The following is a 20,433-nucleotide window of genomic DNA, read 5'->3' as shown; positions in this document are numbered from 1 at the left end:
CAAAACTTTTTTTTCTGCTTCGATGCTAACTCCCGAACACCACCGGCATACGACAGACACTTTTGTGAATAGAGGCTCGGTGTTTAAGGGTTAATATGGACATATGATATATTTTAAGACTTCAACCTTCCCTCTAGACTAGAGGAATCATTAAAAAATTATATTAAGGGTAAAAATGCTTCTTTAATTGATAATTGGATCCTGAGATATATGAAGTATTACTAAGAATTTCACTTACAGTCTCAAAATATAATAGTATTTTTGCTAGCTATTTGAGTATGATGATATTTGCTTTCCTTTGTTGCTGAATTTTGATGAAAAACAATTTTCTTTTGAGATCAAAATGTGAAACAATGAAACAGCCCTTTGAAATTAAATGAAGAAAATTTAAATAAAAAATGCTCTTGAAGTTACAGCACAAAGAGATAAGTTTTATAGATATAATGTAACCATTATGATATAGCCTATAGGGCCTAACATAAAAATGATAATTTTTGTCATTCAATGAAATCTGAACATGAAGCATTTAAAATAAAGGTAACCACTCATAAAAAAGTTTTCCTAAAGCTTTGAATTTTTTATGGATGTCATTTATAATAAACTAAAGAACAAAAGCAAGACCTTCATTAGATGCTTCAGCCATGAAAAATACAAATACTGTATACATTTCTACAGAAAAAGAAACACTCAACTGGAAATGCTCTTTGAAATCACACTGCCAATATAAATAAAAAAAAAAATTCCATTTTCGCCAATACTGATAACTTTTTCAATTATTGATAAAAAAAGAAACGCCGAGCCTGCATTTCTTTCACAAAACTTAAAAGAAAAAAACAATTAGTTGAAACAAAATATTAACTTTGGCTCAAAATTATTAATGAAATTGCCTCTCAAAAAAGTTAAACTTTCTAGTCTGAATTGGTATTATTGCCTAAGGAATGATCTAGATCGGAACTTAAATCTTCTTCCGAGTCTTCTGAAGAATAATCCTGGAGTGAAGATTTATCCTTTAAGCTTGATGCAGAGGAGCATCTTGATGATGAAGGCTTTTCTTTTTGTGAAAGGGGAACATCTGCTAATGTTGATGGCTGTGGAGTAGAAGTTCGATGAAGGTTTTCATCTAATGTCAAATGATGAGCGACATATACAAGTTTGGCAGCCCTATCTGTTGATAGACAGTTCCGATCAGAGGAATGGATATGCGAGTGGCGACTGAATGACTTGTTCAACTGAGGCACTGGTTGGGGGCAAATTTAATATTCCAGTAGCCACTTTTGAAAGTTGTGTGTGGCTGCACATACCATTCCACCATGAGGTAGGGCTACACTGGTCCACAGTTTGCCAGATGAAGGGTTTGCTAAGTAATTTTTCCTTTGCCCTTAACTCAGCTATTTCTCCCAAAACCTTTTTCTCATCTATGCTTGGCAGCCTTGAAGCTACTTCATATGTCAATCTTATGTGACATCCTCTATAACGGGGGTCCAATAAGTTAGCAGCCAGGTGAACTTTCTGTACAAGCCACTCTCGTCTCTTGGAGACAACTTCTTTAAGGAGAGATTCCTCACTTCAGAGGAATAGAGAGTTTGGCAACTGCTCATCAAAGGAACACTTCTGCTGAAGTTACTCTTTTAGAAATGAAGGAAATCTCTAATTCTCTCTTCTTGAGGATTCCCATAAAATAAAGGGCTGCTACCTCCTGTGACCCATCTCTAACTTCCATGTAAGCGTAAGAGAGAAACTTTAGAAGTTCTGCTGAAAAATTCTCTGGTATGGCCAGATCCTAGACACTCTTGGCTAATGTGCCTAAGCACCAATAAAAAAATGACACATTTTCTAAGACAATTTGTATTTTTCATAGCTACAAACCTGAGGTCTTAACAATAGGATAATTTCTAGCGCCTAGCTGAATCCGGTTAAAAAACAGATGAAAGCAAGGAATCTTGTGATATCTGGCAAAGCATGCGTAGATCGGGTGAAGAGTGGTCAAGGACCACTTACCTACACCACCGAGTCAGTCTTTCCCAACTCAGGATGTCAGTCTTTCCCAACTCAGGATGTCTTAACACCTTAACACACAAGAGGGGTGGCTAGAGGCTGTACATGAGACCCCTGCAATTTTATCTCGAAGCTTGTTGGGATTGGAACACTCTGCCGGAACAACATTTCTATCTGATCACTCAGCAGATAAAGGAGGACCTATGTTGGTGAGGTCCGAAAGAAAGTAGTGAGAAGGGAAGTATCTCCTTCCAAATGAGCCCCGACTTAGACTTCTTTATCAGTGCATCAGATTTAGGTTGGGGAGCTCTCCTTGGGCCCAAGGAGGTCTGTGGCAAGTAGTCCCCTCAGGAGAGGTTAATGAACATCAACTTAAAAGAGCTGAGAGCAGTTAGAGAGCGAACTTCTATGTTGGCTGGACCGGAACAGAACAAAACTAATCATGAGATTCATCCAAGGAAAAGGCAACATACTAGCAGACGAGTTGAGTCAGAAGAAACGAGTACTTCCATCAGAGTGGACACTGGAGCAGCAGGTCTATTCAGCCATTTGGGCTCTATGGGGGGAGACCAACCGTAGACTTATTCTCCACCTCCAGGAACCACCGTCTACCTCTATTGTTCCCCAGTTCCCGATCAGCAAGCATGTGCAACAGATGCAATGATGTTAGACTGGTCCAGCCTGGATCTATATGCCTTTCCTCCATTCAGGATGATAGGGGAGGTATTAAAGAAATTCCGGTCTCATTGGAATGCCAGAATGACTTTAGTGGCTCCTTTCTGGCCACAGAAATCATGGTTCCCAGACCTATTAGATCTCTTGATAGAACTTCCAAGGCTGCTTCCTACAATTCCAAGTCTTCTCAGACAGCCCCACTTCAGGAGGTTCAATCAAAGTTTGTCCACTCTGGCTCTTAACAGGCTTTCGACTTTCCACAGGCATCAGAACAAAATGCTTTTCTAGGTCTGCGGCAGAGGTGATTGCTAGATGCAGATGTGATTCCTCCAATAGAGTTTATTGAGTGAAGTGGTAAGTTTTTAGACATTGGTGTGGAAGACATGATTAAATGGTACAGAATGATGTTAAGTGTTTTATTCCAAAAAAGAGATATCGATGTTTCAGGTAACCAAGAAAGAATTTGATGTTTCTGGTAACCAAGATCTTTCAGATTGTATTAGGTCTTTTAATGTTTCAAAGTCTATGAAAGAGGTCTCATTTGCCTGGAATTTAGACTTGGTATTGAAATGGTTATAGAGTGCTTGCTTCGAACATCTTAGTTCGTCGTCCCTAAGGGACCTTACTAGGAAGATGATTTTTGTGGTGGATTTCACCATAGCAGAGTATTAGTGAGCTTCAGGCTATCATTAAAAGTAAGGCTTCTCTCGAGGGATGTAGTATGTTCCCTTGCTGTAGATTTTTTTAACAAAGAACAAGAACCCATCAGAGCCGTGGCCTCATTCTTTTGTTATTAAGAATGTTACTGATGTTCTAGGTATGGAAGATGAGGAAATATCCCTGTGTCCGGTAAGAGCCCTCAGGTATTACTTGCAATGGACAGATAATATTGGGGGACAGTTTAATGACTTTTGGTGCTCTGTGAGGAACTCCACGAAGCCTATGTCAAAGAACGCGTTGTCCTTTTTCGTAAGAGTATTGATTTTGGAGTCACATTCCCCAAGTTGCGGAGGAAGATCTATGGGTGTTAAAAGTCAGAGGATATGATGTCGGCAGTTGCTACTTCCATAGCTTTGAGACACAATCTTTCCTTTCCTTCCATACTGCAAGCATTGTATTGAAAATGTAAATCCGTTTTTGTAGTGCAGTATCATCGGGATGTTGAAACAAATTATGAGATTTGAAGTACCATGGGACTATTGTTCGTAGCTGGCATAGTGATGGGTGCTGTGTTCGTAGCTGGCATAGTGTTGGGTGTGGAAGTGTAGGAAGTGTTCCTTCCTAAAAAGTTCTTATTTCTCTCGCCTGGAAATATAGTGTTGAGTTCTAAGGGAGTCTGGGGTACAGAGTATTTCTCTCGCCTGGAAATATAGTGTTGAGTTCTAAGGGAGTCTGGGATACAGAGTATCTGGAGTGCCCACCAGTTTTAATGTTGGGTAGTGTCATATTTTTTAATGTTAATGTAAGTGTAATTGTATATTTCTTGTATAAGTGACTAAAATAATCTGGTTTGTTGTTTGTTGGTACTAAGCCCGGGGCAGGGGCTATTGTCTTTTGCTTTGATGATCTATGGTCATATGCTTTGTCACAAAGCTGTACTATAATAACATCTTGTCAGCATTTGGAGTAGTACTCCGCTGCAAGCTCCAGTTTTAGTAGAGGTGATTCTGGCCTATACAGCCACTCCCCACAAGTTGAGAGGAGTGCCAATCGAGGCAGTGCTTACCTGCGCAGCTCCCTCAACAGGTAAGGAACAACAAGCATTGTTTCAGTGCTAGCTAGTAGTTGAGTCCATTTTCCCCACCTTCAGTATGGAATCAGCTAAGTAATTACTGTTTAAGTTACTTATATAAAAATGACATTTTATGATAAAATGAAAATTTATATATACTTACCCAGTAATTACGGATGGAGCCTACCCTCCTCCCCACTCATGGATGTTTAAGCATAACCAAATTGGGCTACTAGCATAGTTGTATCTCTTTCCTACCATGTAAGTGGGCGTGTCTAGTCACTTGTACAAACAAAAGAATCGCTAACGTGAATTTTGAAAATTCAAGCTGCTGTCAAATAGAAACTCTTAGCTAAGGAATAATTATTGGCTAAGTATATATAAAATTTTATTTTTCATACAAATGTCATTTCTGTGTTTGCTGCTTACTGCACATTAAGGGCCATAAGAAATTGCCGTTGGCATGTTATGAATATTGTTATATATAAGCACTTCGTTATTACACTTTTGAGTGTGCATTTAAAACATTTCCTCCTAAATAAATTTTCATGGAGAAGTGCTTCTTAACTTTTCTCTCTTTCAAATGGGTTATTATTTGATCTAGTATTATTTATCATGCGTTGGGATCTATTATATTTGCAAGATGCAAAGAATTAACACTATTTTTCAGCATATCTTAGCTTTCCAAAAAGAAAATCTTGTTAGTTGGCTTGGGGAAGCCAATATCATGTTAATATTTCTTTTTCAGCATATCTTAGCTTTCCAAAAAGAAAATCTTGTTAGTTGGCTTGGGGAAGCCAATATCATGTTAATATTTCTGGGATCATGCCTCCTTGTAAAACTACATTTGCCTTGATTATTATATTCTATGTTTTATTGTTTTCAGGAATCCAGTGAGTAGCTATGAAAAAGTTCTTATGAGTAATGCTGCCACTTCAGCTTTAAGACTTCATCAGAGAATTCCTACTGTACAGTTCTCGCGAGTATTTTTTTCCCAGCTTTTAATGGAAGATTCTGCTCACTACCTTTTATACTCCATTATATTCATGTACACTGCTCCGATAACGATGGTTTTGGCTCCAATATTCTTGTTCGCCCTTCTCCATTTTGCCAGCTATTCACTTGGTCTTCTAGATGTAAGTACCTGATAACTATTCATGATAATAGTTTAAGATTGGTGTAATTTTATGTCAAATTCTGTAACGAGACCAGTTAATAACATGATTTTGTTGTTTTAAGGTTTATATATGAAAGACCAAGTATCCATGACACCTGAGAGGTTTCAGGTTTTCCAGATTAACTGCAAGTTTTTTGACATTCTAAATGTATAATTGAAGGTTCATAGCAAGACTGCAGCAGCATCATTGCATATTTGCAAATGCTTCTTATAACATTGTGGAGTTCTTTCTTTTTAGCATTTATGTAAAGGTCCTATGTAATTTTTATTGCTAATGGAAATTTTTGTAAATTATTATTAAACCTTTTCAGTTCAGTTTTCTTTAACATTATCAGAATTCATGACTACAGTCATTATTGTTTTGTTCTCTAGGCTGAAGTAGTTAATTCTTTCAGTTGAGAAAAAAGTTATTGACACCATAGTATTTCTTTTCTAACAATATTAATTTTCACTCAGATTGTTGTCGGAAGGTATTTTCTGTGTCCATTTTTTGTGTGTCCTATATCTGTGTAGAACTTGAACACAACCTTCATACCCAGTGTTGACCAGCTCTACAAGAGATGAATATTTTAGTTACTGGGTCTTTTAGTACTAGTGCTGATCAGTTCTAATGTAGTTGAGTATTTTAATTCTCTGGTCTGGTTAAACCACCTTACAAAGATAACAGTGCTTGTGCTTTGAAGCCCATATTCCTCGAATTAGAGGCATCAGCATCCATTTATTGATTTGCCAGAGAGTTGCACTTTGCAAAAAGTGCTTTCATTTTTTTTACTTTTAAAACTAATGTTCTTTCTAATGAAGGCTGTAACTTGGAACGTAAGCACCATTGTCTTTATTTTTCTGACTGATGTAGTCTTTGAGAGCTTACCCAGAAAATTGAGGGGTTTTTAAGTTCCTTTGAAAAAAAAAGGAGTCTAGAATTACCTTGCTATGCAAATTTCCCATGCAAAGAAAAAGGAAAGCAATCAACCTCAGTGTTGTTTGGCTTTCTTTTAATAGGTTTCAAATATGTAGTAATGACTTCTCACTGTTCTCATATGTTGTTTTTCTGGCTGAATTTTCATCTAGTGCAGGTACTTACCTGTTACTTTTCCCTATAATTTTGAGGGCCTTTTATTTGGTCTTTATATTAGTGTTCATTTCTGCATCTCAGTTTTCTAGATTTCAATTTTATGTCAGGAGACAACTTTCCCAATTATTCACCCATTAATTTAGGGGTGACTTAACCATTCAAACCCTGGCGTTTAGTATTTAGCAGCCATACTCCTTCAGACCATTCTTCATTTTTTAAGTTTCCATGTCTGATGCACACCTGAGGTTTTGAGACCTTATATAGTAGTTTTTTTGTTTGTTTGTAATCAGATGTCAATATTTATAAAGTGTCTGGTAAACTCTGTTCAACATATGCATTTTTACCTACCTGCCCACTAGAAAATTATGACGCAATGAAAAAATAGCCTAAGTAGGGTAATGATTTATATTCAACACTATTATTCCCCTTTAATATTGATGAACTGCGGTCATATCGTCAGGATAATAGAAGGATAGTCAATGCCTGAGAAATGGGAGAAATTTATAGGTAAAATGAATGATTTCCTGTAATTGTGAGAAAGGTGAATGACCTTGAACTTCTTTTTCAGGTTATGGGTAGAAACAACGCAACAGGTTCCAGGCTGCTAATCTCATTAGTGGAATTCCAGCACAGGAACATACTTAGGTGTGCAGCCTTCGTAGAGATCTTCCTCATGCCACTCTGTGTGGTCTTCTTACTTTTGTGAGTAGAAGCTACTTTATAAACCTAATACTATATGTCTAGTGGTTTTTTAAGTTTTGGGGGGCCAGTGAACTCCCATGTTCTTACTAAAGTGTTCTGGTTATGAAAGTTCCTGTCATAGATGCAAGTTGATTGAGTCAAGAGTTTTATGTATACCCTAAAATGTCATATATATTTAAAATAAAACTTCATTAGTTCATAAGGTGTAAAATGACCAAAAGCAAACTTTTTCTTTTCTGAAAATCATATGACAGGAAGGAAAAGTTGTACATGACATGAACTCGTTTGCAAAGATTAACATAATTGAATCTGACAGATGGGCTAAATATATATTAAGCACACCTCCAGACCGGGAAAACTTAAAGGTTGGCCAATTTAAGAAAAAAAACACCAGTGGAAAGAGGAAGATAAGCAGATACACGTGGTGTCCTGTGCAAGACCTCTTGTCCAAGACACTGAAAAATATGCTAATTTGACCAAATTATACATGTTTTTTTCTAATAATTTATTTTATTTTATTTTGTAAGATGATAATTACAGCTCAAACAATATCATAACAGATAAGAACCTAACTCAGTAACAAATTCTGAATGTGCTATCTGTTGTAAAATATTTACGATGTGGAGAGATGCATTAACTTGTTTTTTGAGGTACCGTATATACTCTCATATTATGCGACTTTTGAAACCTAATTTTGAAGCTAAATTTAAAGGGGTCGCATCATATTACGCGGTATAAAATTAGCGTACCGTCTATGCTTTCCCAAATCGGCAGATCGTGATAGTTACTACCGGAGGAAAACAGTAGATCTTTTAAAAAGTTATGCTTTACTTGTACTTCACTATATCCAATAATATTGTATGCATTCTCATATTACTATTGTATTTTAAAATACAAAAGAGCGATCGTGCGCCATTTGCATTATTTTGGTTTATACAACATGTTTAACTGTTCTAGACTAACCATCTATAATTTCCAAATCAGTTGATTAAGGCACAACACCGAAGGATTTTTTACTTTTTGTTTTACTCAGTAAAAGAAACATTTGTTACTTGAACTATTATTTTCATTGTAGGATACGCAGGTAAGTGAAAATTTATTAAAGTTAAAAAAAATGCATAAAATTAATAAACTAAAATCCTCCAAAGTCGTTCTCCGTGTCCGTATCATCAAATACGGCTCTGAATTCTTTGCCATCAAGGCAGTCATCATATTCGTCATCTTCCAGATCTTTAATCATTTCATCTTCATCTCCTGCATCTTCGTATAGGACATCGTCAATTCATATGGAAGGTATAGTCTTGTCACCATGGCGAGCTCCCTGGCGTGGCTTTTAAAGATCTGCCCTTATGCTAATTTTACAACAACAACAACTGCCCGTGTGTGACAGACCTTTGAATGTCCTTGAGACAAACCCCAAGGCTATAATTATAAGATTATAAGGGGTTTTCATTCCCAGGTACTTTAATCTCCTTCCTATTCGGCCCTGCTCCTCTCTCTCTCTCTCTATCTCTCTTCTCTCTCTCTCTCTCTCTCTCTCTCTCTCTCTCTCTCTCTCTCTCTCCCCTAAATCTTACAGCTGTCCGAGCGAGAGCTTTTTTTATGGGACAACATAGGCCCTCATTTCGCATTTTCCATACCTATTTATTTTGTATACGATTGCCCTTTCTCGGCTGTGAAGTTGATGTCTATCCATGGCTGTGAGGAATAACTTGTAAGTCGGTGTCAAAGTCACTCCACACTTCAGTCAGGCCAAAACTTTGCCATATCGCATTCAAGCAATCAGTTCATTGTTTTCTATCTATAGAGAGAGAGAGAGAGGAGAGAGGAGAGAGACGAGAGAGATGAGGAGAGAGACGAGAGAGAAGCGAGAGGAGAGAGAGAGAGAGAGAGAGAGTCTGTCTGTATACGATTGTTTATTTTCTCACTCGTCAAACTTACTGTTATGCTTTATTTCATATTTCCTTGCTCACCAATTTATTCTATACCTACGATATTAAGAAATCAAGATATGTGTAGAAGGGAGAACTGCCTCCAGATTGTACAGTCAGTATGGATTTAAACGCACGTGGAACTGGTTGAAATATTCGCAACAGCACCAAAATGAGATGCCCTGTTGATAGAAAATCTGACTCCGTTTCTTGTTATTGCAAAAAAAAAACTTTATCAATCGTGAACCTACGTAATTTATTTAGAATTCTGCGCAACGGAAAAGATAATATTTGATATCTGTAATGGGAGAAATGGTTTTATCTCTGTTGTTATAAATTTGGCAGATATGCGATCAAACACGTGGGTGGACCAAAACAGCCCAGCCAGAGAGCTCCGCTCATTTTGTAAATACTATTGTTTGGCGTGCTAGGCTTACCCGATTCATTTGGGTGTGCCCTGCAGCTGCTGCTACTGCTACTCAAATAATCGCATTTTTCTTACTAATCCCAAGAGTTGACCATGGAAAATCCCAAGATTAACCAAAAATCCCAAGATAATAAAATAATTGACATATGCCAAGCTTTGGAGTCCTAAATATTTACTCTGTATCAAGAAAAGATACTGATGAATTGAATTGACAGTATCTTTCCTGAGAGAGAGAGAGAGAGAGAGAAGAGAGAGAGAGAGAGAGAGAGAGAGAGAGTATTCTTCATGTAATCAGTAAAATACACTAATAAAAACAAAAACTACGTACTGTATGCAAAGCACACACATCATTGTTAGCTTCCCGTGTGTTACGTGTAAACGTTCATTCTAAGAAATTCACAGAGTAGTATAACTTAACACCTGATTGGCTGGTTGGTAGCCATGGAGATCTGTTATCCAATGACTGCCCTCTGCTTCTGTTCTATTTATAGACATATGCCGTGGATGACACTAGGTTTGAACATTACCATGTTCGTGATTTTCTGACTGCTGACGGCAAAAATTACTCGATAATTTTCTTTATATAATTATTTCTTCATGAAAACAATAATATAACGTGATCATTTTAACTTTAATGTATAGTGGTATGAAAAATACCAGTGTGTCGTAGCGATGCATCATCAATATAGTGGTATGAAAATACCACATGGTGTTGTAGCGATAGGTAATCACAAAGTACAAATCTTTTTCCCGGACCATCCTCAAAATTTTACAACTCTTCAACTGCAAGATCGATATGGTGATATATATTATATAGTCATACTTATTGTTGAAATTCACAAGTTGAACTGCAAAACATTATTAGATTTTGATTGTTATGTACATATATTTTTTGCGTTTTACGGAATGTTTGTTTTGAAAATAATAGCTATTATTGAACATATGATATTCATTGTCCCGCTATTTTATTATAGGTGATCTTAATTATCTCACATTCATGTAACAGTATTATATTAATATTTATTTAAATAAACTGTAATTAATAAATAACAATAATGAAAAACATAAAAGAAAAAATGTTTTTGCTGCAGTAGTGATGTTTGTTGGATGATTATGCATCTGACCTCACATTTCCGAAATTGAAAAATTCCAAAAACCGAAACATCGGAATGTGTGTGTACTGCACATTTTTTTAAACACGCACACAGTCTACACATTTACTGATACCCATTGGTGAAAGACTCAAATTACAGTATTTATTTCTGAGAGAGAGAGAGAGAATGATTTAGGACTCCAAGGCGTGTTATTTTTACAATTATTTTATTATCTTGGGATTCTTTTTTAATCTTGAGATCTTCTATTCAATTCTCGAGATTATAAGAAAAAAATTACCGTAACTTCACTAGCAGCAGCACACATCTGAACGACTCGGCCATTAGCACGCTAAACCACCAACCTTATGAACTGACCTCGGAAAAGGAACTCGCATGATACATGAGATACATGACAAAACCACTGTTTATTGGTGAAAATTTTGGGGTCGCATGATATGCGAGATCGCACGTCTTGAGTATATACGGTACACATTTTTTTCTAATGTATCTTTTCACTTTTCTATGTAGAATTACATTTATATGCAAAATTGTAATAATAGCAGACATACTATCACAAGAGATAAGAACTTAAACCAGCAGCAATTCATAAGCACCTCAGTGGCGTGGTCAGTATGGTGTTGGCGTGCCACCTTGGTGGCTGCGAGTTCGATGCTCGGGCATTCCATTGAGGAGTGAGAGATGTGTATTTCTGGTGATAGAGTTCACTCTCGATGTGGTTCGGAAGTCACATAAAGCCGTTGGTCCCGTTGCTGAATAACCACTTTTTTCATGCAACGTAAAAACACCATATAAACAAACAAACAGCAATTCATGGGTATATTTATGAGCAAATAAATAAAAAGATGTAATGGGATGGAAAGTGGCAATACGTTCCCACACCAAGTCTCAAGACACACTTATCCCCTTCTGTCCTGTGCTGTGCTACTACAGTTGCCAAAAGTAATCTATGGACCATTGAAGTGATCAGCACTTGAAAAATGTGTTTAAATTCAACTAGATAGTGTTTTTCGATTAATTTATTCATGAAAGTGTAACTCACACTGAGCTTTAAATGGGGTGTGAAATTTTCTGAGGTAAACAAACTGAATCTTTTTATCAGTATAGTATGATATTGCCACATTTATGTAGATGTGTATTGTTTCAGTATCAAATGAATACTATGTAGACTTGACCTAAGCCTAGTATGCATTGATGCAAAGAGAGAGGTGTTGGCCAGGTGTGTATTTAAACTTTAATATTTTAGAAAAAAAAAAATTTCTACTATCTAATGTGTTGAAGATCTATCTTTTCCGGCATTTATTGCCTGATTTCATGTATTCAAAAACCATAATAATTGACTGAAAGGGCAATTAATTATTCAGTGAGCTTTATTGTTTATATGTAAAAAATACCCATGGATCACTTTATTCTTTTAGGCAAAGTAGCTACATCATGAAATATTACTCAAACATTTTTTGAGGATGTTTGTATTTGTTTATCATAATTTATATTTACTTAAAGCCTTCACTGACTTTTTCATCATTAGTTTTCTTACATTATTATTTTGTATTTTGTTCATGAAACTTACCTGTCAGATATATATATAGCTGTATTCTCTGAAGTCCGACAGAATTTCAAAATTCGCGGCACACGCAGTGGGCGGCCAGGTGGTAGTACCCATTCCCGCCGCTGGGAGGCGGATATCAGGAACCATTCCCATTTTCTATTCATATTTTTTCTGTCGCCGGTGCTGTAAACAACTGTTTGCAGTACCTCCGCCTAGGATTTTGAAACTTCATTAGCCGCTTAAGTATCCTAATTATTCTTTCAATGATTGACTTGGATTTGTGGCTAGGCATACGCTATCATAAATTAATTTAAATTTTTTCATTGCATATGATGTCTGAAGCTAGTTAGCCTAGTTTCAGACTTTGTTGTCTGCATGGGGTAAGTTGAGGCCACCGGAACTTTGGGTAGACACTCGCTTAGTATGTATGACGTTTACATGTTTTCTTTGTTAAAAGATCAATGTAATTAGTGATTCGTGTACGCATTTTAGAGCGTGTTAGAATCAGGAGGTTTTCCTCCACAGTAAACAGAAGTTAGAAATAATGAACCTTCTAACCTCCTGTAGAATTTATTTTGCCTATCCCTGTGGTATGGCTTACGGGCCTAGAAGAAGTGTCTGCAGGGAGGATTACATCAAGTAATCTTAGAATCTAAAGTGCTCGCTCTCCAATCAGTGTTGTGAAGTGTAGTGCCCCTTGTGTTGTGGAGGGGGCGTCAGATTAGCCCCATAATGCCTCTAGGCCTGGACCTCTGTCGGACTCCCAGGAAACAGGGAGAGGACATGTCGAAAGCCACAAGAGGGTTACGGTGGCTCCCCACCGATCTGGCATCCCTTCGGCAGGACCTGTTGACGCTTCCCAGGCTGTTAAAGATCGGGCACGTGCACGAATCTTGAAGGATTGCTTCTCGTCCTCCCCGCGCAAGGGTTGGAGCTCTCAGAAGGACTCGCGCCCTCTAAGAAGCTTTAGAGAAGAGGACGCTTCACGTCCTTTCTCTCGTCAGGAGGGAACGTCAGATCGGCCCCATAACGCCTCTAGGCCTGGACCTCTGACGGACTCCCAGGACCAGGGAGAGGGCATGTCGAAAGCCGAAGGAGGGTTACGGGGAACCCACATCGATCTGGTGTCCCTTCGGTAGGACCTGTTGACGCTTCCCAGGCTGCCGAAGATCGTGCACGTGCACGAATCTCGAAGGATTGCTTCTCGTCCTCCGAGGCGTCCTCCCCGCGCAGGGGTTGGAGCTCTCGGAAGGACTCGTGCCCTCTACAAGAAGCTTTAGAGAAGAGGACGCTTCACGTCCTCTCTCTCGTCGGGAGGGATCGTCAGATCGGCCCCATAATGTCTCTAGGCCTGGGCATATACGGACTCCCAGGACCAGGGAGAGAGCATGTAGAAAGCCGATGGAGGATTAAGGGGACTCCACACTGTTCTGACGTCCCTTCGGCAGTATTTTATATCGATCAGTGTGACAAAGGGCGGCCGTCGTCTTGGTCAAGAAATAGAAAACGTCCTGGATAGGTGTGCTTTTAATCTATACATGCTACGCTCTATCAAGAGGAAGGAACGTCGTTACTCTTGTTGCAGGGATTGTTTTCCTGCTCTCCAAGACGCTCCCCTCCCTCCTCTCCTCATGGCGCTTCGTATACGTTACGTAACGTTCGCTTTACTACGAAACAGGATGTTGTTCAAGCTGATGAACAGCTCGCCAAGATGCCTCTTACTCGTCCCTAAGGGACGCTCTGGCAGCGGCCAGAGATATCTCTGGTTCGGCAGCAACGCTGGACAGACTATCCTAGTTTTCGACAGGAGAAGGGCAAAGAATTCCTCATAACCAAGAACACACAGGCTTCCTTTTAAATAACCTTCTGCAAGTGTCGATGAGCATGATAAAGACGCAAGATTTCGCACACGCTAGGCAAGCCCCTTGCGAGGATGTCTTTCGAAACGCTCGGCGTTCCTTTTTTGAGTGAGTTTCTGGAGATGTTCATTTGCATTACAAAGATGCAAGATGTCGCACAGGCGGCCGTCGTTTTTGTCAAGAGTGGCGAACGTCCTTAAGACTCGTCCTGATGGCGATCTCCATATTTCTGATTAGGACGCTCGCTCTTCATGAGCTGCGTTCCCCTCGCTAGGGAGTCTCTCAAGTTACTTGTGTTGACGCTTTTGGGCGACAAGATCCTCTCTGAGATGCCGTTCAGAACACTTGGTGTTCTATGCACAGACATGCTCGGCAAGACTCGCGCGAGGACGTCCCTTGAAAACGCTCGACATCCCACGCATGGAGACGTGAGGAAGCTTTTCGATGTTCGACGTCCTACACGTAGAGATGTTCACCAGGACGCTCGCCAGGACGCTTTTTGGAAGGCGCTTTATGTCTTACACATCTGGACGCTCGCCAGGACGCTTTTGAAGACGCTCGGCATCCTACACGTCATGACGCTCGGCAGATCACTTGCCAGGACGTTCTGCAGAACGATAGGCGTCCTACACATCAAGAGGACGTTCTTCAGGACGCTTTTGTTGACGTTCGCCAGGATGCTTCGGTAGATGCTCGGCAGGACGCTTTGCGGGAAGCTCGGCGTCTTATTGCTGCTCAGGACGCTTCTTAGGACGCTTGACGCTTTTTAGACGCTCGTCAAGAGGACGTTATTCAGGACGCTCCACAAGACGTTCCTTTACAGAAATTTTTAAAAGATTCGGAGTTAGCGGAGAGGCATACCCGAATTTTTTCTTCGAACCCTCCTGCCCCTTCATCGATTTCTGCGAGAATCGGGAAGATTATATACTCGGATTCCTGGGTTACTTTCTGTCATGTAAAGGGGTTTCCCCCATTAGTAAGATACTAATTGTTTTGTCAAGTTAGTGGGTTTTCCCCATTGACAAGATACTGAACGTTTTGTCAAGTAAGTGGGGGACCCCTCATAAATGGGCTAGTTCTCATTGACAAAGATCTTCATAACTTTTTATCACGTAAGCGGATAAGCTCTCATTAGCAAGGTTCGGAAGAGCTCTCATTCATATCAGAGGCTCATCCGGGAAGAGAAAAAGACTTGTAGATTACGTCCATGAAGTCTTATGTCCAATATCATTAGAAGCTTGAATGGTCCTTTTCGATCCTCGGTTCTCTCTTGAGGATCTCTATTCGAATAATTTTAATCCGTTCTCTTGGCAAAGAGTCTTGGCAAAGAGAAAGAAGACAATCGATTTCCATTCTCTCTCTTCCTCGTCGAGGAAAGAATGTAGTAGAGAATTTGATGCTCAAATTACTACAATATTTACGTAGTTTATCTCTGCGTCATATTACTTACGTATGGGTCAAGTCATCTACGCATATCGTATTTACCTCTACGGATAGCAACCGAAAGGACTGTTGTTCTAAGGGTATATATTCAATATTCCCTTCAACTTTCCAAAAGTTTCCGGGGTAAGAACAACGCTTAAGGTATTGTTACGACAACAACAACTCAGCTTCTGCAATTAGCGGATTCTGTTTCGTTTATATATGCCTGCTTGAGAGTTTCCTTTTGCTCGATAATATCATACCAATTCCTTCGTAAATGGAGTAGCTGGCAACTCAGGCAGAATGGTGCGAGACTATGAATGAAGGCTGCTGTTACTGTGATTAACGCAGTACCGGCTAGCTCTCTGACATGCGCAGTCGGTTACGTCTCTCTCCCCTGCGGGAATGGCTGACTAGCCGTATCTCTGCCCTACAATCATGGATTTTAGCCTCGGGTTGAAGGGATTTTTAGTAATCATGAATGAACATGCGTTCCGTTTACTTAGAAAGTTTCAACAGAGATATCTCTTAGACCTGTTCGGTGCGGTAGAGTTCTATACGAGTCTACCGTGGCATATCACTATTTAATGCTCTCCTGTTTATGCAACGCACCCTTTTTAGGGAAGGAAGCATGCTTTGTGAGGGAATGGATGAGTCTGCCGGGGACCATTTCCTCTCTGGAGAAGCTTGTTTCCCTGAATAGACTGCAATTCAGACCTCTACAGTTTTTCCTAACGGAGAACTGAAATAACATAAAAAATCTAGAAATAATTCTAACATCTCTCAATGCGTTGACGACCACCTTAGGTGATAGCGAGAGGGTGCCAGGCATCTAGACAGAGGTACAGATGTCCTGGCACATAGTCTAAAAGAATTGGGAGCAATTTGGTTGGCTCTCCAGTTCCTAAAAGAGTGAGTTTTGGCCGAGTGGTCAAAATCATCTTAGATAATTCCACAGCTCTCTCATGTCTCAAGAGGAGAGAGATGGTTATGGGCATAAGCATAGAATGTAACGATCCTCAAGAGGTTCGTTACACGAGTACACGTCCGTGCGGATCTTCTCGATCGACGACAGCAACTTCCAAACTGAGTAATCCTTGTTTAGAAGTGTGTCGAGAGTTGTAGAGACTCTGCGGTCGTCCTTTCGTAGATTATTCGCAATAGTGAAGACGAAGAAGCTTCTTCTACGTTGCTCCCTTATTCTCGATCCGAGAGCAGTAGCAATAGACGCCATCCTATAGTATGGAATGGGGATAGTAGTTGGTTAGTCTCTTTTCCCCTATTCAAAGCTTAGGAATATAATTAATTGCTGGCGTCAGAGGGAGCGACAAAGACGCTGATCGCTCCAGGTTGGTCTTTGAGAGGCTGGATGCACAGAGGCCAGGTCCTTCAGAGAGCACTTTCCAAGGACCCTTCCCGAGAGAATCGGTCTACTCTTAACAGCCTCGCTTCGAGAGGTACCTAAAACCTCTCCGCTCTGAGTCTGAACGCGTTCAGATTGTAGAGAAGCGAGAGGATCTTCAAGTTAATGGCAAGTCCCATTTCCAAGACATAGCAGTGCTGCCTATTTTGCAGTGTAACAATTGGACTGGACCGTTTCTGGGGATAGTGTAGGAAGAAAGACTGTTCGTCCACCTTAAACTCTGTGTATTACTTCACCGTCTTCCCTTTCCATCTGAAGTATGGGATAAGCTATCCCACCCTCCAAAGCAGTCGCAACTATTGTAGAAGACGGAAATATGTTGTTGACGGCCTCTAGGCTCAGAGATTCGGATCTGTCAAACAAAAAAGCCCTTCATGATCTTTGAGGTCTGTGGAAATCTTGAAATTGTCTAGATCGAAGCTGGCATGGAACTTAGACGTGGTCTGAAGTTCCGGATGTCAAAGCATTTCGAACTTCTCCTTTCTGTAAACTTATACACGTGTCCAGAAAGGCTAATTTTCTAACCACTCTAGCTACGGCAAAGAGGGTTAGTGAGGTTTTAGCCATCATCAGAGGGTTGGCTTTAGAGAACATAATGCGGTGGCCCTCTAAGGCTTCCTTTCGTGCTAAGTACGAATACCCATCTAACCCTTGGCCCAGAGGGCTGGAGATCAAGGGGATGGCACAAATTATCAGGCAAGAGCCACAGAGAGTCCTGTGCCATGTCGGGGCTCTCAAGTTTTATCTTGATAAAACTAAAGGAAGTCGAGGTCATTCGGACAATCTGCGGTGTTCCGTAAAAAGACCAGACTTGCCCATGTCCAAGAACACCCTGGCGTTATAGTTAAGGAGTTCTTTTAAACAGTCTCATTCATTATGTTTGCATAAAGATTTGAGATTTTTTAAACTGAATGCTCAAGAGGTGAGGGCGCGGCCTCGGAAGCATTTCAACGTTTTAGCGAAGCAACTCTGTGTTCGCTTCACACTCCCGGCGGGATGTGAAGACGACATATGAGATCTGCAAGTCACTAGGACCATACATATCCGTAGATATATTATTGGGGGCAGGAAGCAGCACGAATCCTATCCTATAGAAAAGGGATAGGTGTGCTTTTAACTTTGAAGGGTCGGTCGCTTGAGGCGCGTTTCCTTTCTTTAGCCTAGAAGTTATGGAACTAACTTTGATAGGTTAGGTCAGGTGGTGGTTTTAGCTTCGTTGCCCTCAGAAATATGGTCATGGTCTAGTCACATTGTGGTCACGCCCCCGTTGACAGATCATCTAGAGCGCACCAGCATTACAGGTCTCTACCTCGCTGGCAACTCTAGTAAAGCAGAAGCAGACTTTGGTGACAGTAATCACGAAGTCAGCTATGCTAAAAGGTAGGGAACCCAGATGTCTATCATCTACATAGATTTGTTTCCTAAAATCCTATTCTGTCTCTTCCCACCCTCCAAAGGTGGGATTCAGCTATATATATATCTGACAGGTAAGTTTCATGAACAAAATGTTATTGTTATAATACAATAAAGTTTGTTCATACTTACCTGGCAGATATATATAATTAAGTGCCCACCCACCTCCCCTCAGGAGACAGTGGCACTATAAAATATGAATAGAAAATGGGAATGGTTCCTGATATCCGCCTCCCAGCGGCGGGAATGGGTACTACCACCTGGCCGCCCACTGCGTGTGCCACGAATTTTGAAATTCTGTCGGACTTCAGAGAATACAGCTATATATATATATCTGCCAGGTAAGTATGAACAAACTTTATTGTATTATAACAATAACATTTTTTTTGGGGGGGGGTTGGTTATTGACAAACTAGAATAAAAGAACAAACAATAATTGGCATATTAATAAATAAAATTGTTTTTTCCATCACCTTCCAGTATGGTGTACTTAAAACATTTATCTTAATAAGAGAGGGCATTTTTCAGTAACAAAATTCATTAATGCATACTGTTACTGCTAATGGTCTTCTATGCTAGTCCTGATGTAATATGCTTTATTGAGGCAGTGGTTTCTAAAGTTATGTCTTTTATTTTTTCTGTGATGCGCTTTCTCTCTCTCTCTCTCTCTCTCTCTCTCTCTCTCTCTCTCTCTCTCTCTCTCTCTCTCTCTCTCTCTCTCAGGTAAGAGAGAGAGAGAGAGAAAGAAAGAGATCTTATAAGGAAGAGTATGTCCTTACTGTTTTAAGCAGGATAGTTATAAAACAGTGTAGGCTATAAAACTGCGGTTTGTTTGTTATGCCTTCATGATTTTCTAGGATCCTATGGAATTAATGCCTATGAAGAATTTAAATATATGTTTAGCATAAGTGGTAGAAGTGTGTTTTCACTATTCAGTCCATCTTTGATAAATAATAATGAAGATATTTGGAGTGTCTGTGATCAGGAAATTTTTCCATGTACATACCATCTTGCCATTGCTTACATTAGAAAATTATTTATTTTGTTTTTTTACAGAGGCCGCGTGAGTTTGCTAACACCATTTGTTTATTACCGTTTCCTGACCTTACGGTATGCTTCTCGACGAAACCCATACACCCGAAACATGTTTCATGAACTACGAATGGCAGTAGAGGTTTCAGTCAATAAACCAGGGATTCCAGAATTTCTTCGGAATTCTGTGAACCGTGCAATTATGTTCATCTCAGGATTAGCACCTCAAGTAGGATCTCCGTAGTTTTTATGGTGTTGATTAGGAGACCTATTATAGTAAACTGTGCATCAAATGGTCTCGAGGGATGGGATTTTTTTTCTGTTTGGTTAAAAAGAATACAGTATTTTATTTAGATATTGTAGGCGTTGTATGTATGTCTATGAAAGAACACTGAACTTATAGAATTTGTTTTCCACTGAAGCACAGTTCACAGGAGGACCAATGATATTTATTGGTTAGTGCTAAGGAATGACCGATATTAGGTAATGAAAGAAAAATTTATATTTAAACATAGTTAATATAAATCACCTTAATTTCTACCGAGTTAATATAAATCACCTTAATTTCTACCGGGCATATTTTTTTTTCTATGACCTAGAAGGACCTGTGTGTTTAATGTTTTCCATGGACATGACATGTTATTATGATTCACTTTGGCATAAATTAAGGGTTTGGAACGCTTCTGTGAACTTCAGGAAGAGCACTACCTTCAAAATGGCAGTTTTTGTTGAAGTTGTAGGAATTCTAAGACCATTTTGTAATCATTAAACCTTTTCTTTTTATTTTTATCAAGACATGACTAGAATTATTTTTATACTCTAAAAGTATGTTGCTAGAGCATAAACTTTTGAACAGATTTACATGTCAAATTGTTCCAGATAAACTAGTGTCATTCCTGACAAGGTTTTAAA

The 20,433-nt window shown here is 39.4% G+C and overlaps 1 protein-coding gene across 1 annotated transcript in view; it reads left to right on the top strand.

Moving 5' to 3' along the window:
- LOC135224409 (transmembrane protein 33-like) overlaps positions 1 to 20,433 on the top strand; it is a 38,230-nt gene extending 17,797 nt beyond the window's left edge. The window contains exons 3-5 of the mRNA XM_064263379.1: positions 5,289 to 5,538; positions 7,220 to 7,353; positions 19,546 to 20,433. Coding sequence (XP_064119449.1) covers positions 5,289 to 5,538; positions 7,220 to 7,353; positions 19,546 to 19,765 — 604 coding nt within the window. The 3' untranslated portion in view covers positions 19,766 to 20,433. The remainder of the gene's footprint in view (positions 1 to 5,288; positions 5,539 to 7,219; positions 7,354 to 19,545) is intronic.

This window comes from Macrobrachium nipponense, chromosome 12 (genome assembly GCF_015104395.2).
Source record: "Macrobrachium nipponense isolate FS-2020 chromosome 12, ASM1510439v2, whole genome shotgun sequence".
Taxonomy (NCBI): Eukaryota; Metazoa; Arthropoda; class Malacostraca; order Decapoda; family Palaemonidae; genus Macrobrachium; species Macrobrachium nipponense.
Note: the sequence above shows the minus strand (reverse complement) of the source record. Positions and strands in the feature narration are given on the sequence as shown.